This window comes from Antennarius striatus, chromosome 1 (genome assembly GCF_040054535.1).
Source record: "Antennarius striatus isolate MH-2024 chromosome 1, ASM4005453v1, whole genome shotgun sequence".
Classification (NCBI taxonomy): domain Eukaryota; kingdom Metazoa; phylum Chordata; class Actinopteri; order Lophiiformes; family Antennariidae; genus Antennarius; species Antennarius striatus.
This window is the reverse complement of record NC_090776.1, coordinates 12,470,170-12,492,606: the sequence shown is the minus strand read 5'-3', so window position 1 is coordinate 12,492,606 and position 22,437 is coordinate 12,470,170. Positions and strand designations below refer to the sequence as shown.

General features: G+C 43.2%; 3 protein-coding genes across 6 annotated transcripts in view; 2 read left to right on the top strand and 1 right to left on the bottom strand.

The window, feature by feature from the left end:
• The window catches only part of ankrd11 (ankyrin repeat domain 11), a 105,429-nt gene extending 100,746 nt beyond the window's left edge, over nucleotides 1–4,683 (top strand). For all 4 annotated transcript variants that reach the window (XM_068329511.1, XM_068329332.1, XM_068329417.1 and 1 more), the window contains 3 exons: nucleotides 21–164; nucleotides 282–374; nucleotides 466–4,683. In XM_068329511.1, coding sequence (XP_068185612.1) covers nucleotides 21–164; nucleotides 282–374; nucleotides 466–651 — 423 coding nt within the window. In that variant the 3' untranslated portion in view covers nucleotides 652–4,683. The remainder of the gene's footprint in view (nucleotides 1–20; nucleotides 165–281; nucleotides 375–465) is intronic.
• Nucleotides 4,684–6,291: 1,608 nt separating this feature from the next.
• On the top strand, nucleotides 6,292–15,610 carry slc22a31 (solute carrier family 22 member 31). Its single transcript, XM_068322881.1, has 9 exons — nucleotides 6,292–6,731; nucleotides 8,789–8,892; nucleotides 9,278–9,432; nucleotides 12,307–12,475; nucleotides 12,552–12,697; nucleotides 12,813–12,921; nucleotides 13,035–13,249; nucleotides 14,875–14,986; nucleotides 15,166–15,610. The coding sequence occupies exons 1-9, from the start codon at nucleotides 6,303–6,305 to the stop codon at nucleotides 15,608–15,610; spliced, it is 1,884 nt and encodes a 627-aa protein (XP_068178982.1). The 5' UTR covers nucleotides 6,292–6,302.
• Nucleotides 15,611–17,061: 1,451 nt separating this feature from the next.
• Nucleotides 17,062–22,313, bottom strand: dpep1 (dipeptidase 1). The gene is made up of 10 exons (XM_068322894.1): nucleotides 22,186–22,313; nucleotides 21,256–21,382; nucleotides 19,944–20,076; nucleotides 19,728–19,866; nucleotides 19,169–19,238; nucleotides 18,578–18,754; nucleotides 18,253–18,337; nucleotides 18,074–18,149; nucleotides 17,834–17,969; nucleotides 17,062–17,253 (listed from the first exon to the last, which is right to left on the bottom strand). The coding sequence occupies exons 1-10, from the start codon at nucleotides 22,311–22,313 to the stop codon at nucleotides 17,071–17,073; spliced, it is 1,254 nt and encodes a 417-aa protein (XP_068178995.1). The 3' UTR covers nucleotides 17,062–17,070.
• Nucleotides 22,314–22,437: the final 124 nt, after the last annotated feature.

Below are 22,437 nucleotides of genomic sequence, written 5' to 3'. Positions count from 1 at the left end.
CTTTTGCCTACTAATTACAGGAGAAGCTGATCGTTTCATGTGAGCAGGAAGTTTTGCGGGTCCATTGCAGAGCGGCCAGGACAATAGCAAATCAGGCTGTGCCATTCAGTGCCTGCACCATGCTGTTGGACTCCGAAGTGTATAACATGCCTTCAGAGAGCCAGGTAAGAGATGCAGGATTATGCCAGCAAGTGTTCAGCCAAGCACAGCAAATTTTGTTAGAAGCCAATCATTATTTAATCCATACTTACTGTGCTTTATTACTTGGTGTTTGTTCTCAGGGTGATGAGAACAAATCTGTGAGAGATCGATTCAACGCTCGCCAGTTCATTTCCTGGATTCAGGACGTAGATGATAAATACGACCGCATGAAGGTAAGCATTGGCTGCAATGTCTTCACTCAAAGGCTACCATAATTTTATGTGTACGGCATGGAGGATTTATGCTTGCCTCTCCTCCCCTCAGACATGTTTGCTGATGCGGCAGCAACACGAGGCAGCAGCCCTTAACGCGGTGCAAAGGATGGAATGGCAGTTGAAGGTTCAGGAGTTGGACCCAGCGGTGCACAAGTCCCTTTGTGTCAATGAAGTGCCGTCCTTCTATGTGCCAATGGTTGATGTCAATGACGACTTTGTCCTGCTGCCTGCGTGACACACTTTCGCTCACAGATAGAGAGCAAACTTCGTTTTGAATCACTTCTCAAAGAGACTTCGTTGAACAGAACGAATGGAAAGGGCTAGCAAGTTTGAATGAGGACTTAGGACAGCTCTCGATCTCCTTCGGTGAAGAAGGAAACACATTTTTACTGGGGAAAAAGAAAATACATAACTTGCACTTTCATCCTCAAAGTTTTTATGCTTTTGTTTAATCAGAGCGTGAAAAGTAAGAACAGTTTTTGCTTTGAGGCTCTGACATTGGGATAATGCGCCCTACTGCTCAGTTACATTGAGACAAGGGACAGAGATATATTTTCTGAGTTAATTTTTGGTCCCTGCTTCAATAGACCCACCGCCACTGGGAAGAGGTATGGAAGAAGAGCTCTCCCAACTTGCGGTGCCTGTCCTGAGGGAGGACTGAGCGGAAGCCTCCCCTGTAGACCCAGGGCTCCTCCAGGAAAAGCCAAGTCCAGCGCTGACCCGGAAGTAGTCGTAAGAGACACGGTGCTCATTGTGGATCTTCAATGTAAATCTACAGCAAGACTGCTTGGATGAACAGACCAGGAAGCTAAAACCAGCTGGTAATGGTTTTGGAGCTATAAGACCATGTATCTAGAGGGTTCCCTCGGGGTTCTTGCTGCACCAGGCCTTGCTAAACAGCCATTCAACAGAGCCTGCAGCACGTTGAAGTACAGCAGAGGGTTAGCAGTGTGTGTTAGTCAGGGCCCAGTGTCTGAGAGGAAGAGACTGACCCTGTAGCCTCTCAGGCATGGCTGAACAGAAGAGGACAGACATGGGGGACAGTCCGGAGTGTTCCCCAGCCACCCTGCTTGCTTCAACGCAAATTCAACAGACCGCCATAGACTGCAAAAACACCAGAGGACAACCAGAGAAATAAACTTAAAGAATGTTGAGATTCCAAGAGACTATAATTGTGGTTTGGCTAGAGAAAAGAAATATTGATTTTTGTCTTTACTTTTTGTCTTTTCTTTACTTGGGCATTTCATTGTTTCTGAGGAAGTGACTTGAAACACTACAGAGCCAATAGTAGTTTAATGGAAAAAAAAAGCAAAAGAAAAATTAAAAAAAGTTGTATTCCGTAAATTATGTACAGTTTTTATATTCGTTAACCAATGTATTCTTGCTGCCTTCTAGATAATTTATTTTGCCACACATTACTGCACAGTTGTAAATAACCTATGTACTGTAATATCACTCAGTTAGGTGTAAAGAAAAAAACAAAGGAAATAAAAATTATCTTTTTATGTACAGTTCACTTTTGGGCAGCACTTTCCCCCCTCTCATATCCATGGGCCAAAATGTGTACAAATTTCTGTCAGTATTTGAAAGATGCCAGTGCACAGCTCAGATCCCAACTCACCTGTACCTGCATCGTTTCATCTCACAAATAGCTGACAAAGACCACTTCTGGATTCAACCGGCCGACCACCATATAGTCCCTCAGATGTAGCAGAATAGTTGTTGAGGATTTATTTAAAGAATAGACAGATGATTATTATTCATTGCTTTACTACACAATTATATCTGAACAATTTGAACCAAGAAAATGCCTTTTTCAGTGAAAAAAAAATGTACTCATTGTTGGGCAAAGTCTCATAGATATATATGGGTGGGGTGCGAGTTAGAGAGATATTATTCACTAGCAAAATCAATGTTATTGCAGAATGGTTTCGAATTAATTTTCCATGTCCTTTTTTTTTTATTTATAGAACTTTGACTGAAGTGATTTCCATTATCGCAAAACATAGTTTTCTAGAACCAACAGGACACGGGTCTTCGAGCAAATGCTCTGATCTCCTAGCTTGTCTGCTCTTAACAGTTAGTGAACAGCCAGTGAGAAATTTCATTCCATACTGACCTTTTAATGATATTCGTCAGTCTGCCTGCCCGGCGTAGGAGAGCAGCTGATTGTATAGCTGCTGTTCCAACTTTTTCTCACTAGATGCTGCTCGTGTGTCAGAAAACTCCAGATCCACTATTTGGCTTTGCATGAGACCTGTTGCCTTTTTGCTTGAATGGGTGTTTTTAAATATATTAATATTTTTATTACAGCCTATTAGAAGTTAAATTCCCTTATATGATTCCAACACAGTAGTGAATTAATTTTAGTGGTCAACTGAATCATAACAGACACATCCGCTTTCTTTTTTTTCTTTTTTAAATCAACATTTAATCAGCAGTGGGTTTTTGGATAGTATTTTCAGGGATTTTAAAATGTAAGATTTCTTCCTATTACTCTGGTAATAGCCATTTGCCATTACCTTGTTCTTGTGTCAGGCCCTAGCAGATGGTTATGAGACTTATTTCTTCTCAGAATGAGCAAAAAAAAGAAGTCGACTGACAACACGAACAGCAGAAAGGAGCTTAACGCTGAATCCAATTTAAAGATCCTCCATTTAAACATCCCGTTGAAATGTTGCTTTGTGATGACTTGTGTAGACTCTCGTTATTGGGTCATGACCTACCACATGGGCCCCAGTCCGTGTGTGAGAGCTGCTTGTGTCTCCTGACAGCAATATAGTGTGAAGTTCTCCATACACTGTCAGTCAGCATCGCTGTGTATGGTAAGTCTAGTCAAGTGCAATGGTTGTTGCTATTACACTGTGCAGACAAGGTGGCTCAATGTATAGTCCTGGATATTTTTTTGAAAGATGAAGCCTGATTGGTACACAAACTCAACATTTTTGGATACTAATAGCCAGAAATTAGTTTTTTAAACCCCAGTTTGTCGTGTTTTTTTTTTTGTATTTGTTTTGGGGGGGGGGGTTGTTTTGTTTTTTGTTAATTTTGTTTTGATCTTGTTGTTTTTCTGATACCGTTTTCTTGGGGGAAGAGGGTTATGGTGTCTTTTGTTCAAGGAATCCTCATGTGTTTTTAGCGCAGTGTATGTAGTTATGTTTCTCTAAGGAGTTTTTGTTCCTGTATAAAGCATAAAACGCCAGTGGCATGTCAATCACGTTGCTATTCGAGCCGAATGTATACCGTTACTATGCCCTGACCGACCACGCCCTCTCACTATTGTTTACAAGACATCGAGTGTGTTCCTTTGCATGTGTCACCCTTTTTTTTTTACCGATTTAAGCCCTGCCTTTCGTTTTGACTTCTGTAACCAGTCATTTATTTGAACTACAAAGGCTTGAAATGGTGATGGTCAACACAACTGACAGGCAATATTATTATTACTTTCTGATCCTCTTCCCAAATCCTGCGTACACCGCTGCATGGAGCAATAGAAAAACACAACCATCAATGTTGATCAGAGTCCGGTTCGGATATCCGACCGACAAAACAAACATGATTTGTAATTAAATTCAGATGGTAAACACAAGTCAGATGCACAGTAGAGCACTTGGCCGTGGTGATCCAGATGCTAGCCTGACACCACCTCAGTCAACAACATATTACCTCTACTCTCCTCACATTCACTCGTATGTTTATTTCACATTTGTTATTTGTTGTATTTTTCTTTTCTTACTGGACATAAACATACAGAATTGCGATTGTTTTGTTCTATAGAATCACGATTTCAAGCCTTTTTTTTGTTTCTAGTTTTCGTTTGTTCTATGGTTGTCTTATTTTTAATTAAACCCAGACTGTAGCTATTTCTTTGTTCCTTTTATTTTTTTTAGAGTGGAAAGTGACTAATAAAAAGCATGGAGAACTACTCTTTAAGCGGAGAGAAATAACCTATTTATTATATTTTTGTTTTGTTTTTTTCCGACACCTGTGGTATGTTTTGAGTTGAAGTTGTTCTCCACTGTGTAAATTTTCCTCCTTGTAATGCGTAAAAGAGACATACTGTATATAGCTCTGTAAATACGACCCCCCAGGACGTTTTGCACCCTCCTCTTTGTACTAGTCTGAAAAATTGCGTAGAATGTGGGGTTCTAACAGCAACGAGCCATGTGCGCTTGCTGCAGGTGATTATGATGTAACAATGTAACATTTTTTATTTGTACAATGTAGTTTATTTGTGTACATATTGTTGGAGCAGCTAAGAGGGGGTTGGGGGGTTGGGTGGGTGGGGGGTATATGGGGTGGGGCGGGTAATTGATGCTATTGTCAGTGCTGTAACAGAAATCCAGTACTTTCACCTCTAGCTGTTGTTGATTTCCTGCAAAAAAGTAAGTAAAGACAAAAAAAAAACAAAAATGCAAGAAACTGAAAATGAGGAGCGATGGGGAAAAGATTCAAACTGAAAAGTAAAATTCTAAATTGTTATTTTCTACAGTTGCATGTACAGAGAGCGCAAGAACTGCTGTTGTTCCTCAGAGATTATGTTCGTTAATAAAACTTTGAAATATTACCTGCCGGCCTCCATTTTTAGTTTAGTGTTTGGATTTGTTCCACACCGTTTCTCTTGCTTTCATCAGCTCTGAGAACAATGGGTCACATTGCTGTTTCTATAGCAATCGTGTTGCTAACAATTAGCCAGTTAGCCACATTCATTCTGAGATTTGGCATCAAGTGTTTTCTTTTAGTGTGAAACAACTTTGTTGCTACCATCTCAAACTATTTGAAATGTATTTCTGGTTTCAAATTATAAATTGACAATTTTCAAGTTTTTGACTGAAAGTGACGGGGGGGGGGGGGGGGGGGCAGCACTGTTGTGTCAGTAAGGCCCCGTCCACACAATGACGGATTTTTTTGAAAAGGCAAATTATTAAAAATGCATCGAAAACGATTAGCGTCCACATGACAGCGTTTTTAAAAAAATCTCCGTCCACACGTAAACGCACAAGTACGTTTTCAAAGACGACTATAAGCATGCCAAACCATGTGGTGGCAGTATTGAGTCAAATTTTATCCAATAGGAATCCGCCGTGTTTTGTTGTCACAACACACGGGCCCATAAATATGACGTCGCAGGCAAGACGTCAGCGTTTTTAAAAAGTTGCGGATACGCCGTCGACACGACAACGCAGACCCAGCGTTTTCAAAAAGTTGCGTTTTCGTTCCGGATATCTGCGTTGTCGTGTGGACGGAAGGCGTAAATGCAACAAAAAAGTTGCGTTTTCAAAAAGTTCCGTCATCGTGTGGACGGGGCTTAAGAAGGTCCTTGGTTCGAGTCCACTTGGGGCCATTCTGCCTGGAGTTTGTATGTTCCTCCTGTGCTGGTGTGGGTCCTGTTCAGGTTCTGTATGTGGCCCTGCCATGAACTGGTGACTTACCCAAGGTGTACCCTGCCTCTGGCCTGTAGTTTAGCTGGGATGGGCTCCAGCGTAAACCTATTTAGATGAGCAAGAAGATGAATGAATGAACGGGAAATGAAGTCTGATGTGTGAATCAATGCATTCCATCTTTAATTATATCTCTCATGGCAACTAAACGTTTCATAGAAGTGGTCGTGGGTTCGATGACGTCATGAGGGAACTCCCTTCAGTGCATCTCAGTTTAGTAGTCATGACTGGGGACGTCACGCAGCTCCAGATGCATCTTTACCGGCACCGGCTGCTCACCGTGTTATTCCGGTGCCCCCCCCCCCGCTCAAAGCTGTCTCGTAGGTCGATCCCCGAACCCCTCCTCCTCCTCCTCTTCCTCCTCCTCCTCCTCCTCCTCCTCCTCCTCCTCCTCCTCCTCCTCCTCCTCCTCCTCCTCACCTGCTGCTGCCGTGCGCACTGCGCCATGGCCGCGGGAGCTTCCACATCCCGCTCCCGTCTCCAAATGGATTATGAGACTTCCGTGTTCCCCCACACCGGCGGATACGGACCCTACAACCGAATCGCGGTCCTGTTCAGCTGGTTTCCGAACTTTGCTGTCATGTTGAACTTATTCAGCGACGTCTTCTACACCCTGATCCCGGACTCGTTCCACTGTAGACCCGACCCGCAGCTCCTGCCCGCCACCTTCCTCCTGAGCAACTTCACCCGACAGAGGTACCTGAACCTCACCATCCCGTGGGTCAACGGAACCGGACTCAGCCACTGTGAGCTGTTCAAGTACGCGAGCAACACGTCGGAATTGTCCGAACGCGTCCACAGGGAGAGGGTGTCCTGCACCCAAGGGTGGGAGTACGCGCACGGCGCGGGGCTCCAGAGCAACTTTGTCACGGAGGTAAGACGCTGATGACGGGAGGTTGGGGGTGTTTGGACTGGTTCGGGGTGAGGTTCTGGGGTTTCAGTCCTTCTTCTTTGGTTCAATCAAGTCTTAAATGAAATCAATGACATGATCTCCTTATTTGTGATCGCCAACCATCTTTTTTTCCATCACCCCCCCCCCCCCAGTGCTTGTATGTACAGAACAAGGCAATGAACACATGTCAATGTATTTGTAAAATTGTTCAAATCTGTGCAGCCTTGGGTTGAACATCTGTCCAGACGTCAGTTTGTGAGAGAATCAAATAAACTATCCTGTAGATTTAAACTCAACCTGTTGACAAATGGTTGCTCTCATACTTTTGTAGTCGTGAGGAAACTTTTACTTCATCTCCCAAATGATTAGCCGGGAAGTCCGAGGCCTCCATGTTCCTTCCTGAGACCCTGAACACTCCTTTGACCATCCCCGCCCCCACCAAACCAACTTCCCATTCATGATGTCATTTGGAAATGTTACAAAATCAAAGGACTGTACTGAATAAATGGTCCTCATGACATCAACGCAGGAAGGGAAAGACAAAGATGGGCCTCCGAGTTCAGCAGCGCTTCATTTTAGTTAAAGATCAAATTGTTCTAATTCATTTTTCTGTTTGATATCGATGGATTGGTTCAAAGACGGGTTTCACGTCATTACTGGAGACTGTTTCAGAGGGATATTATGTGGAAGTCTTGCTGCAGAGAGAGGAAGGTGGATTTTAATGTGGCCTTCATAGGTTTAAACCTTTTGGCTTTTGTTTCCTGGTCAGCTATTTGCTACTCTGGATCTGAGTCCAGCTTTTAAAAGTTTCTTCGGGTCTCTTTTTCAAATTTAACTGAACACATCTTCCTTTTTTTTTACTCTTTTGCCATCTTCAAAAATTTCCCATAATGCCGGTCTTCCTTCATGCTGCTGTTGAGTTGTGAAATATGATCCGACTTCTGGGAGCGTTCACTCAGGAATCTTAGCCCATTCCTCGTTAGCAAAGGCCTCCATTTTTGGAATACTCCTGGGTTTACACACAAGCACCTCCTTCAAATCCCAGCAGGGATGTTTTATGGGATTCAAGCCAAGCGACTGATGGCCAGGCATAAGCCTCATGCATGGACGATCTCCCAGAGGGTTTTCATCTTGGACCTTCGGGTAAACTTAGGCATTAACTCCTAAATAACTCTTTGAGGGTTTGCACAACGTTCAAACATCTGATCTACTCACGGGGGATGCTTTTCAGAGGGTCGACTAATCATGAGGCTGCAGGAGAAGAAGGAGAGAACAGAGTAGTGAGAGAGCGACTGACGCTAACCAGCCGTAGAGTTTCTCCACGTAGAGCTCTACGTTATTCTAATGTAATAAAACCGTCAGCAGACGACTTAATTCGGTTAGAACCAACATGATCTACATTCTTGCACCCTCAAAGAAACCTTTGTGCTGAGACTAACGGCAGCTCGTCTTTCTCCACCTCACATCGTCAGATTAGAGGAAAGTAGCTTGTTGATAGATTTATCTTTGCGTAATAATAAAATACACATTTAATAGACATTAGAACATGGCTAAGAGGAAAATAAAATTTGGGAGAAGTAAAATTCAGAATAATAAATTCACATTATATTAGGAAGAAGATATACTCTAGTATATACATTGCAGATGTACAAAAAGTGTGAAAAGTAAAATGGACAGAAGTTATGAATAAATAAATGATATACTAAATATGAAGGTATTCTACTTTTTTTTTTTTTTAAATTTTCACCAACAACTAATTCTGCTAAAATGCTTTTTTAAATAAATGCAACATTCCTCTTTCCCATGGAACTCCACCAACTGAATCTTGGCAAAATGAAAATGAGTCACAGACCTGTGCTATGTGGAATTCCCGTTGCCCGTCAACCACATGGAAAATCACAATTCAAAGCTCATGATGGGCATTTGCTCTGCGGCGTGTCTCTTTTTAAACCTAATTAAGGAGGGGGTTGTATTTTACAGGAAGTTGCTGTTATTTTTAGTGTCAGAATATCAGTTTACTGTCTTTTCCTTTTTTGCAGTGGAACCTGGTTTGTCACGACTACTGGAAAATCCCTTTTCAGCATATCTGCTTCATGACAGGGTGGATTCTGGGATACATCTTTCTTGGTACACTGTGTGACTGGTAAGCAATGATGCTATTCTGGGGGGTGTCAGCGTTTGAAGTTAATGCATCAAAGTCATTACTCCATTCATAAATATGTGAAACGCTTTTATTTTAATTGTTGGAATAAATCAACAAAATTAAATTAAATCAAGACGTTACCGTCGTTGTTATAAAATCTTGTTTAATTCTTCATTTTCATTTCATTCCAATTGAGCTGAAGCTAATCTGAGAAATGACATTTATCAAATTATGGCTCTTTCATTCTGAATGAGCCAACCAGGGGATGTAACTGCACAGAAATAAACTAAACCTCATTGACTTGCTACATGCTAGCACTGTGCGCTTGTTCCCGTTGGCTACCAGCGGTGTAACTTTGGGTGTGTGTTTTTGTTTTTGTTTCCAGGTTGGGTCGTCGGCGGTGTTTTCTCCTGTCAATCAGTCTGTCCACTCTGTTTGGGGTCGCCGTTTGTTTGTCCAACAGCGCTTTTGTGTTTCTGCTGCTGCGTCTCTCGCAGGGTGCCATGCTAGCCGGCGTGTTCTTGTCGTCCTACATTGCCAGTGAGTATCCAGGATAAACCGACTTCATCTTTGTATTGGATCATCTTTGAGCCTCATGTCCTCACGTATAGAGTTATAAATCTTTGCAAAAAGTAAACAATAACAAAGGCAGTCAGAGACTGTAACATCCTGTGAAGGATAGGTCAGGGTGCCCTGAAAGTAGTACCTGACAAGTGGATAGCTTTGACCTTTCAGGGTAGGTCAAACCTATGCTCTAGCTTTGACCATAGATCAAAGCTAGTGCATAGATACAGTAGATCAAAGCACTAGCTTTGATCTATGGTCTAACTCACACTGGCCTTCTCCCTCATCTTTCTATCTTATCCTGTTCCTGAAGGTACAAAAGTTGAAATTTGACCTTGATCTACTTTTCTCAGGGTCATTGTCATCATCTCATTTTCATCCCCTTTGCCTTCTGAGTAATCTGCTTTGTGTTTCATCTCTGTATCTGTAACGGTTGCGAAGATATTTGGTGGACATACAAACGTACGGACGAACACTGACAATTACAATACATCACCTGCTTTGAAGCGGGATGTAATTACGGACATAGTCGCCATGTCAACAGAATCGCGTGAGTCAATTACGATCCATTCGGAGCAAAGATGAATGATATCACGTATTTTCTTCTTCTTCATCCTTTCTTCCAGTCTCCTCTTGTGTAAACTGACTCGGAGATCAAAATGAACATAATGTCCCACTGGTGGAAAAGGTTGTGAGTTCAAAGCCCATGTGTAGTTAACATCCTTCCTGCTTTTCCATGCTGGTCCCAGCAGCAGCAGAGATAACTCAGTAATTGTCTTTTCTGGAGGGTGTGTGTGTGTGTGGGGGGGGGGGGGTTTGAAAAGGAATCCTCAACTTCCTTGTAGGGAATGATGCATTTCTAGCTTCACTTTAGAATTCCTGCACTGTTATCAGTCGCTCCGCTGTTTACGTAAATGTCATGTGTTGGGTTTTTTTCCGAAATGCTGTATATCAAAGGAATTTTATCTCTAGATAGAGCAGAAAAAAAAAAGTTCAAGTTAGAAGCTTACAGATAAACATGATAATGAACAGAGACAAGAATGACAGGCTGCTGTTTAAGTTAAAGCATCATTATGAGAGAGAGTCCCTCGATCTGCTGTGTTAAGACTGCTAACCTGATTTATTTATTGTCTCCTGCTGAAAATCCAGTGTTGTATAACTGATAAGTTATATAAGATAAGTTCATGTTGAAGCAGAAGGAGCGCCGCCAGCAGTCAGTTTGTCTTAACGGTGTAAAAAAAGAACAACAGTCAGGTACTGATAAGCTCAGGTCGGCTGTCTCATCAGACCTAGATGTAAAATCCCAACCTTCACGACAAGTTGGAAAATCTGGATATCTTTGTAGTACCGTCTCATCTCCACCTCAGGAAGCTAAATAACTAAAATAAAGACGATGCTGTTATTTCCCACGTCGGAAAGTTTGAAGTAAGAATGTAAAATTGGGAAGATGACATTTTAAAGTGGGTTTAATGGGTAGAAGCAGTTATATAAAGGTTGGTGGGAGCTGGACTAATTGCTCTTCAACACATTTGTCAGTGTTATCAATTGAAGGATTGATTTTGTAAAGAGAAGCTGGCAGGAAGTGAAAACGTAACATTCAAAACATGATTGGGTAAGAAGGATTGATCGATGAGAATCTCTTGTGTTTACTGGGTGGTAGCAAGAACCCCCCCCCCCCACACACACACACACACTGATAAATACAGGCTCAGCTGAATGTTTTTGGGTGGGTGGGGGTAGAAATGTGACACAAGTGTGGGGGAGTTTCAGCTGAAGATCAAGTTGACCGTGTTGTGCTGATTCTGACTGACGGCAGGCAGCTGCCTGGTTTCTCTTTACTTCTGCTCCCCAGCTGTCACCATTCAGAGGTTTGTCTTGTGTTCAGACACCCCCCTACCCTCCCATGGTGAATCTTTTTTCCATCATGATGTGTCGCCAGCTGGTGGGCATACTTTACATCTCAAATCCAATGGAAAACAGTGCAGGAATGTTGTGTCATTCGCTTGTTTTGGAAAGTGTGTGCAATCCTCTTCTGGAGGAGGGGGTACGAGGTTGGGGATGGGTTCTCCCATCCCCACATTCCTGGAGTTCTTTCAGTTATGTTGGATTGGAAAGGAGGCGATTGATTTGTGATGTCCCTGCCAGCACTGCTCCTCCACCGAGAGAGGAGAAAACAATAGACCCGAAGGCGAGAGAGCAAGCAGGAAGCGGGTTTCCCTTGTTTCCCTTCTGCACGGCAAGGAGGTGGAAAAGGTCGTCGCTCGGAGGGGAAGGAGGTTAAAGTTCAGCGCGGCTCGAGACACACTCCCAAACATGTTTGTGTCAGCGCTTGAGGTTTTTATCGAGTGGAATATTTTCTTTGAAATGAAAAACAGTGCAAAGGAGGAGGTGGTCAAGTCCTCTGGGGGGGATGATGACCTCATGTCTGGGGGGGGAGAAGGGGGGGGTCCAGATGACACAAACTTCCATAACATCATTATTAGTCATTTCAAACTCACATTTTTCTTTTGAGTGAGAACAATTCCAGTTTTTTTATTTACCAGACTGAACCAGTACGTGGAAGCTTTTAAACCAACATGAGTGAAAGCTTATTGACAGAACAGTGACTACTTTCTCTCTGTTCCCTTTCGCTTCCAGCCTCTGAGTCAACAGCCACACACTCGTTACACACCGAGCTTCATGTCTTCAAACGGGAACTCAATCAGCAACCAAATTTTTTGCCTACTTCCTCCTCAGGGTTCGATCGATTTAGCATTGGCTCAGAGCACGGGACAAAACTGCCGCTGGGTCGGTTTGGTTACACGATGCCATCCCGTCCTTCCTCTCTCTCTTTACCCTTCGCTCTCTTAGGGTTGGAGTTGTGTGACCCTCCTCATCGGCTCATGGCCACCATGATCAGCGGCTTCTTTGCCGTGTTCGCGGAGCTGATACTACCAGGCATTGCTGTCCTGTGCCGCCATTGGCCCGTCCTCCAGGCTGTGGCTACCTTACCTCTTCTCCTTCTGCTTTCCTATTGGTGGTGAGTTACACGTAACACGAGGAAACGTGCTTTGATTTTGATAAGCGTCTGACGAAATGCGGTCGATTTTCCACAGCTGTGCGTCAGTGTTTCCAGAATCTCCTCGCTGGCTGATGGCCACCAATCAGATCCCCAAGGTGAAGAAGTCCTTGCAGGAATTCTCCACCAGGAACAACGTGTGTCTGCAGGAGGAGATCTACCCGGGGGAGGTGCTGCTGTCAGGTACACTTCGACCCACACAAGCCTGATAATGCACATGCAAACTGAGAAGAAAATTCACATCTAATGATCCCTAATCCAACATCTGCTAAACAATCTCCTCTTGATCTGCTTGTAGAGGTGGATTTGTTTTACGGTGAAGAACATCATCCACGTTACTGTTCAGTCCTGGAGCTGCGTCGAACTCGAGTCATCTGGAAGAACTGCCTCATCCTCAGCTTCACGCTGTGAGTTCCTCTGTGTGGAAGAAAAAACACACACACTCACATATTTTACTTCACTGGTTTGTGCATAATTTTCTCCCTGAGATCGATGGATGACTCCCTCCTTTCTCCTCCAGGTTCATTGGAACAGGAATCCAGTACTGCTTCAGCAGAAACCTCCACAGTTTCACCTCCAACTTCTACTTCAGCTACTTTGTCCGGGTGATCGCCGGCGCGTTCAGCTGCATCTTCATCTGCTTCACCGTCGATCACTTCGGTCGGCGCGGCATGCTTCTGCTGTCCGCCATCGCCACGGGACTGTCGTCGCTGCTGCTGCTGGCGCTCACTCAGTGTATGATCCGGCTCGTTTTCATCAGAACTGTCAGAAACGGGAGAAAAATGTCTATCGAGTGTGCATGTGTGTGTGCAAAACTGGTGTACAAAACTGTGGTGAGACCAGCGATGTTGTTTGGTCTAGAGACAGTGTCACTGAGGAAAAGACAGGAGACAGAGCTGGAGGTAGCAGAGATGAAGATGCTGAGGTTCTCTCTGGGAGTGACCAGGAAGGATAGGATCAGGAATGAGTACATCAGAGGGACAGCACATGTTAGAGGTTTTGGAGATAAAGTCAGAGAGGCCAGACTGAGATGGTTTGGACATGTCCAGAGGAGAGACAGTGAATATATTGGTGGAAGGATGCTGAGTTTTGAAGTGTGTGTGTGTGTGTGTGTGTGTGTGTGTGTGTGTGTGTGTGTGTGTGTGTGTGTGTGTGTGTGTGTGCGTGTGTGTGTGTGTGTGTGTGTGTGTGTGTGTACTTTGGTGCTAATCAGGTAAGTTCAACCAGTCTGATTAACCCCGCCAAAAGTAAACAGCCATCTCCTTGTTGGCTGCGGTGAGGTTTGCTGCAGGTCGTATTTCGACTCAGAGAGCCTGTTTAGTATTCAAACCATATTCATCACTTCAGCTCAAAGTAAACAACTGGATGGGTTTTCTTTCACAGCCAAATGTTTATTCTGTTGTTTTTTACTGATTGGGTTGAAAATGCTGACAGAATTTCCTACAAATAGAACAAAAATACCCCTAAATAATTATATATTAATAATTATTATAATCCCATTATAATTAATATATTGCCGACGTACAGCACATGGTTGATAGATAGATAGATGGATGGATGGATGGATGGATGGATGGATGGATGGATGGATGGATGGATGGATGGATGGATGGATGGCTGGCAGATAATAAATCGATGTATCTAGTTGGATGGATAAATGCTAGATAGACACAGTAAATGGGGGGAGAGGAAAAGTTAGATGATGGATGGATATAAATAGAGATTGATCTCCATCATTATCTATCTCTAGCTCTTTATTATCCATCTCTCTCTAACATGGTAGCTGAAGCTTGAGATGCCATCACCTCAGCCATCAGGGGCGGCACGGTGGCGCAGTGGTTAGCGCTGCAGAGTTCAGAGTGCAGAGTTCGCATGCTCTCCCGTGTCTGCGTGTCTCTCCGGCTCCAAACCTCCCACCTCCAAAAGCCTGCGCTTCAGGTTAATTGGTCGTTCCAAATTGACCGTAGGAGTGAGTGTGTGTGTGACTGATTGTTTGTCTTTGTGTGTGGCTCCGCGGTGCACTGACACTGCCCTGAGTGTCCCCCACTTCACGCCCTATGCTGCCGAGATAGGCTCCGGCTCCCCGTGACCCGCTGCGGCGGATGCAGCGGTGGTAATCTGAAGATGACTGACTGACTGACCTCAGCCATCATGCTTCAGGACCCGTCATGTGACCTGCCATCACGGAATGCGTTCAATCGATTCAGATCTCTTCTCACGCTTTGGAAAATAACACGCTGGATTCACAGGACAGGTTTCAGTCCTGAGGTCACGCCTGGGACTGAACTTATTGATTATCTCTGCTGTGAATGGTTTTTGTTGTGCACAGAGAATGACTGACGTGTCCTTCTGTCTGTCAGACCTGCATGGCGGACTGGTGTTGGTGCTCTCCATCGTGGGGCTGTTGTTCTCTCAGGCCCTCGCCCTCCTCAGTGTGTTCTTCGCTTCTGAGGTGATGCCGACTGTGATCCGGTGAGCGTGGGGCGACCCGTGTTGTTCCCGTCCACGACAGATCTCCGTGGAACAACCATTTCCTGTGCAGCTTGAAGCTCCTGATAATCATTTGGCTGTTTGTAGAATGGATTACCTGTTTTTTCTTGTGTATTTATTTTTACACCTTGCTGATGATGTTTCCTCTTCTCTTTCGTCAGAGGTGGCTGCCTCGGCTTGGTGCTGGCGGCGGGGGCCATCGGTATGGCCGCCTCCTCCCTGATGGAGCTTCAGAACAACGGCGGCTACTTCCTCCACCACGTCATCTTCGCCTCCTTCGCCGTCCTGTCCGTCCTCTGCATAATGCTCTTACCTGAAAGCAAACGCAAGCCCCTCCCCGACTCCCTGATGGAGGGGGAGAACCAGCGCCGGCCCCCTCTCTTCCTATCCCGCCCCAACAGGGACAACCTGCCATTACTTTGCACCCGGCCCGCTCTGCCGGACTACAATCCTGAAAACTATTCGCGCCTCGTGTCGGCCACAAGGAAGATGCTGACTAAAGATAGTCTTCCTTATAGGATCGCGTCCCCAAATCACACACCTCTGCTGTCAGATGGTGAAAGACAGGGACAAGAGGACGAGCCGCTGGGGGAGGACGAGTCTTGACTCATGGACGGACTTCTTCTACAGCCAAGCGCAGGCTCCCGTTGTTCAGCTGAACTCGAACACTCTGGAGAACAAACTTCAGGTGGGACACAGTGCACTTTAGAGCCGCCGCGGCTCCACCTTTGTTACAACAGGTCAGATTGTGAAGTTGAAGTTGTCTCATTTTGAGTTCAGTAATAACCTGATATACTTTGGCTCTCTTCAGTCAAAGTTATTTGTCTTGCAGATTTTTGTTCCGACTTGAAAGCAACTATTTTGTAATGGTTTGTTCTACGATTCATCACATGCTTTACATCATAGTTGAAGTCACACTTTGTTCACGTGGAGTCAAATCTCGCTCCATCGTACAACTTCTGTTGATCATCTGAGCAGCAACGCTTCATCCATTTACTAATAGCAACTCGTGCACTTCTCATTGTGGTTCTAATCCGATACACCTGTGAAACTCCAGGGGGCGCTAAAGATCCTTTGGTATGAGTCCAGATTTTCCTTCAGCATTTCTAGTCTCATTAAATATTTAAGTTCTAGGAATGAAAAAATCAACAGTTTACTGAAACGGTGCCACCGACACACCTGCTCTACAAACTGTATTCAAATCATAAATCCTGCTTGTTTGATCTCGGCTCCATTGCAAATAATTCACTTGATATTATTCAACTATGTTTTAAAGTAAGATGTGAGATGATCTGCGTGAGAAAATGATACCAGACATCATCTAGGTAAGAATGTTTTGTGTCTGAGTTTGGCTTAGAACCACTTTGTCGGGTGGCAAACTATTATTAAAGGTGTTTTTTGATTATTTTTTTTAATTTTAAACACTGAATGTAGCTGAAATATTTGGAAAAGTGTTGACCTCTCTAGCTGGTAGAAGAAAATGCCCCCCCCCCCTTTCTGTCTTATAGTCCATATTGATTCTGCCCTTTTACCTACATCAGTGAAACGTTCTCGTTGACCTCAGCGCTTCAGGATTTAACACGGCCAACCTTAATCGAGGGGAAATTATTCATGACCGTTTATAATCTACTTTATTCTGTGTGTTTGTATTTAATATTTAATGATAAATAGAGAAGACATTCTTCGTTTTGTTTTTCAGTCATTAACAGAACTGTTGTTTTTTCTCTCATAACTCCATTACTGCACAAAATTCAAATTATGCACGTCAACACATTTGCTGGTTTGAAATCTCGGGGATGCTTTGCATCTCTCGAACACCAGATGGCGCTGTTCCTTTAGAAAGCCTGTGAGAATAGGTATGTCCACAGAGGGTGTTTTTGTTTGGGGTTCATTTGATCTCTATCCTGACTTCCCACACTCATGTTTGCCAACACCCTTATGACTGAATACATCTCATCTTTGTCGCCAATTAGAACTGAGGGTTTCTAGAAAGCTGCCAAATGACGACAGTATCAACAGTAAACAAACAACACAAGTTTTTATTACAAATGACACTGATGAGCAGCCTATGAAGCTGCAAATGCAGACAGAGCCTGGAGAACCTGCAGGAGCAGCAGAGCCACGATGCTGAGAGAGTGTGTGTGCTCCGCGTTGGAATAACCGAAGCTCGTCCTGCACGGATTTTGCACCTCATCGTACGGGATGGGAACATCGTCTGGTTTGGTGATGTTCACCTTGGAATCGCGGATCTGGTGCAGAAACATAAAGCCCATCAGGCAGCAGACACAGGTGCACCGTGTGTGCGTGCACATGTGCGTGTCAAAAGCATGTAGCTTTACGTAAATGTGAAAATGTCTACAAACACTGTGCTGACTCATTACTGATGAAATGTATAAAAAGATTGTAAATGTGAATTTTGATATATCTTGTATACGGTTTTCTTGTATTTATACACATATTTGTACTGAATAAAGAATTTGTCATGAATGTGAGTTTTATAGATTTTTTTTTTTGAAGGCTAAGGTTAAGTTGGCTTCGTATGTAGCACAGATATGAGAAGGATTTCCATCTATCAGCAACTTTCGCAATCAAAGCCTTAAAATATAAGTCCTGTGAATACATCATGTCAAAGCGCTGAAGTTATAGTCGAACTTGATGGACATGGTGTTCAATCTTTACCCCTCTTAGCTGCATGGAGTTTTAGAATGATCAGATTCCTCCTGCTCTCCACCATCCAACCCAAGAAGTGTAAATGTTTGTAAAGGAGTCGTTTCAAGCTGAGTCGACTTTGAGGATGTTCAAAAAAGTGTTTTTGAATCTGTTCCTCACCGCCTCGGCCTCGCTGAAGACACGCAGCAGGTTGTTTCCCAGAGCATCTTTGACATCTTCATCTGTCCATCCTCTCCTCAGCAGCTCAGCCACCACATTGGGAAACTTGGACACATCCTCCAGATCCTCTGGTAGTCTGAGAAGCAGAGTGAACTTCCTAGAACTCACCCTTACTTCATATACAGCTTATTTTACTCTTAACACTGCCCCATTTAGTCATGGTGAAGGTTTTGATCTCACCTAGTAACGCCGTCGTAATCTCCACCAAAACCAACTGCGCCCGCCCCGGCCATTTTCTTTATATGATCAAAGTGATCTGTGAAAGCAATCAGCACCAAATGAAGGCAGATGAGCACTAAGAAGCGTTAATAGTTAACCCGTTTTATAAGTTCCTTATAAGAAATGAGTGAAAAATTTACCTGCGACATCTGAAAGCTTAGCACTTTTAGAGCAGGTCACGTAGTCGTTGTAGAAGTTCACCATGACGATTCCTCTTTTTTCCCTCTACAAGCAGAAAGGAGCTGCTTTAGTGAGCAGGAAGTGGACAGCCCAAGACCAAGAGATGCATCCAAACTTATTATATCTATTAATGATATCTTAACAGACTGCTCATCTTCTGCAATACAGAATTTCTGCCCATGACACAGAATTCCCTCAGCGAATCAGGATCTATCAAATTAAGTTTTTAAATCTCTTGGGTTTACTCTAACATCAAGCGGGTGTCTGCCCCCAGTTTCTACTCACCACTCTCTTGAGAATGTCGTCGGGGACGTTCCTCTTGTGTTGACAGATGGCGTACGCAGAGGAATGGCTAAAGATGACCGGAGCTTCGGACAGGTCCAACACCTGGTTCATCACTTTTACCGGCACGTGTGCCAGATCAATGAGCATCCCCAGACGGTTCATTTCCACGATCAGTTGCTGTTGTAGGTGAACACCATTATTAGCAGTTGTGACATCTATTTATGGATTTATTTCATTTCCATTTTACTCCATGTCAAAACTTTGTTCACACTTTTTATATTTTGACATGTACCCAGTCTTTTTTTTATTGACTTGCAAAAGTCAATCAGTGTTGTCCCACAATAAAACACAATAACTGATAAAACAGTATAAAATAGATATTACTTTATGGGAAATTTGTTTTATTTCCATGATATATTTATGCACTAGAAAATGGCCGCAAATTTTTGATGCAATGTCTGGCAATAAACTGATGTAATAAACTAAATTGAATGTAACAAAAAGGAAGTAAAAGAATTTTAAAGATACTACTCGGTTACTTATTAGAGATGATTGGTCGTCTGATATGTTTATCCCTATCAGTTCACTGACCTTGCCGAACTGAGACAGGCCATCGTGTTGAGATGGTTCCGTTCCTTCATCAACACGCCAATTATCCGCCCTGACAAGAACAAACCATAAAAATCAGAATATATTGTTTCTGATTGATTAAAAGGATGAGGCTTTATACTTGAACAAATGTCTTCTGATGGGGACATTTAAATGTCATTTTATTACAGAAACACAATATATTCTGAAGTTAGAATGAATCCTCTCTGAAATCCTAACTGTAGTATATTGTACTATTTGTAATTAGGTAAACCATTTTAAGCTCGTAGAATCTGATCCTGCGCAGAGGAAGACCTTTTTAGTCTCTACAGTTAATGAAGGTATTAAGCGTTTGTGCCGAGAGAAGTCAGAGTCGAGGCCTCAGCCCTGATATTAAACTCTTGTGACTTTGAAACATGATGCTTGCCTTCATCCTCATTAATCATAAACAGAACCACTTTGAGGCCCGATTGGTGCTTCAGCCCGACAAACATCTTGCGCAACTGTTTTAAGGTCACGCATGTGTTGGATGACATAAAGCTAATGTGACGCTGCCCCTTACCAGGGTGTGTTGCAGGAGTGTGTGAGCGTGAGGTAGCGGACCCCCAGCTGGTACATGGTTCGCAGGGTGCCCAGACTGCTGTCAATGGAGTGACCCCCCAGGCTGGCCGTCTTATTCATCCTGAAGGCGTCCCTAATGTCTGTGCAGCACAGACCCCCAGGGGTATGAGGAAACCACAGGCGACACATGTCTCCGAAATCACTAACGCAGTCTCACCTTGACTACTGGTGGCAAACATGAAGGCCTCTGGGTATTTCTGGCACATCCTGTGAACCACGTCTATCTGCTCCAAAGTTTGACGGACAGCATCTTTGTATTGAGTCTCACAGGGAACATAAGCTGACCAGAACTACAAGAAGACCAGAAGACATGGTGTGAATTAACAGCCCCACAGTGCAACGTTTGTGTTTATGGAGCGGTGATGTTCTTAAGTAGAACCATGATATTTAGTGTTCTTTATTGGTACAGGACCCTCCTGGAATGTACCTTTTATGATTACTGAGATTCTTGTCAAATTAAAAGACACACAGACAGTTTTCAACATATATTTCATAAATCACTAAGAAGCCTGGGGCTGCATGGTGGCGCAGTGGTTAGCGCTGCCACCTCACAACATGGCAGACCCAGGTTCAAGTCCCGCCCTGTGCAGAGTTCACATGCGTGGGTGCTCTCCGGGTTCTCTGGCTTCCTCCCACCCCCAAAAGCATGCACTTCAGGTTGATTGGCCATTCCAAATTGCCCGTAGGAATGAGTGTGTGTGAGCATGGTTGTGTGGCTCCACAGCGCACTGGCATCATGCCTGGAGTGTCCCCCACCCCACAAGATAGGCTCCAGCTCCCCATGACCCACTGCAGCAGATACAGCAGTGGTAATCTGAAGATGACTAACAAGCCCTTTTTTAACTTATTAAAATACTTGTGACTTAAATTCTTGATAGGACAGCAATGTTTTAGAGAAAAGATTCCTCTGCCCATTTGCGAAATACAAAAAGTAAATTTGTGAGTGTCATGGTAAAACTTTCCATACAAAAGCAAGAAAAAGAGAACTTTTTACTGAAGATTATTGCAAGTTTATCATGACGGAAATAAAGGGACACTATTCTCTCATTATGCACGTGGGAACAAAGGTTACCAACAGTTTTACTCTTTCTGTTGCTGAATGAGGAAAGAAACACTGACTGAAAACGAAAGTCTAATTTAGGGTTAGCAGCTGCTTCAGGTCAGCTCTGCTTGAATAAAGAGGGGTTTGAGTACACTATAGTTAACTGTCATCAAAAAAATACATTAATATTTTCAGGAAAAAGGTTTCACCCAGTTGTGTTAAATGACAAGATGCTTATGTGTTTGCTGCCTGCATCTTCCAACCCTTTTCTTGACCCTTAAGTATAATTAGATATGATGTTTTGACAGTTGTCATTAAATTACCCAATGTACGGTTTCTACATTCATAATCTTTGTTGAATCGCAACCATTTTGAAGTATTTATATGGTCCTCGCCTAGTCCCCAGTGAATTCTGCCCGTTGTGTACCTGAGCTCCAAGCCGACCCGCTGCGATCTTCGGGATGTTGGTATGTGTTGTTTCAAGGTTGTAAAGATCAACTTTTTCGAGCTGATTGTTGAATTGCTTTCGAAGTTGCCAGGGCAGGTCATTATGGCTAAAAGATCAGAATTGAAAAGGTCACATACTCTGGGAGCATTTCTCAAATTCAATTCAAATTCAAAAAACTTTATTAGTTCCCAAGGGGCAATTTAGAGCACATAAAGCAAGATAGATGTAAAATCGCAATCATACAGTATAAATATAAACAGTAAAAACATAAACAAACATAAAATAATTAATAACATAAATAAAATTACAATATTTATGTTAAATAATAATTCAAAACCTTGTTAATTCAGAATCTAGTTGGTTAGTTCAAAACCTAGTTAGTTAGTTCAGAAACTAGTTAATTAAAAAGCCTCATCTTTCCGTATAGAATGGTATTTCACACAAGAAGTAGTCAAGAAATCAGAGTTTGGAGTAAGTCACACATCTGCAGTCAAGTCACAACGTAAACGTATCCCAAGACATTGAGTTAAAAATCATACAAATCACTTGGCTTGTATCTCACATAAATCGGTCTATTGTAGCTCACTTTCATACTCTCCCTCTTTCAGCGTGAATGTGAAACCAACTTGAAGTCCTTTCGAATCATCTGTCTCAAGCCTAAATGAAGTTTCGAGTCAAGTCATGAATACTAAGTCAAAGCAAAAGAAATTTTATAAGTCGTCGTCTCCTTGCGACCTTTTTGCAGCAGAATACATGCAGCTTATTGCTGTTGAACAAACTCTAAAAAGTCAACATAAGCACATTTTACATATTAACTTTATGTCCAGGGAGGGAAAGTTGTTCGTTTGATCCACAGTCCCTGTAAGTCTACATGTTAAAGTATCCTTGAGCAAGATAGTTTCCACTCACCCATCAATTAGTGGGGTCTCAGTCATAAGCTTCAGGGCTCTGTTCATAAATCCATCCCCTGTGGTGGTGCCGGCACAAGCACCGATCCACAGAGCCACATATATGGATAGGTTGAGTAGAGAAATCATTTCTAAAACTTGTCTCTTTCAATATGCATTTCAGCACCTCTCCTGTCTCGAGTCTTATATAAGTCTCAGAGTCGTAAATGCATCATACTAGTTTACACATTATTAGAATCTGTACTGAAAGTTA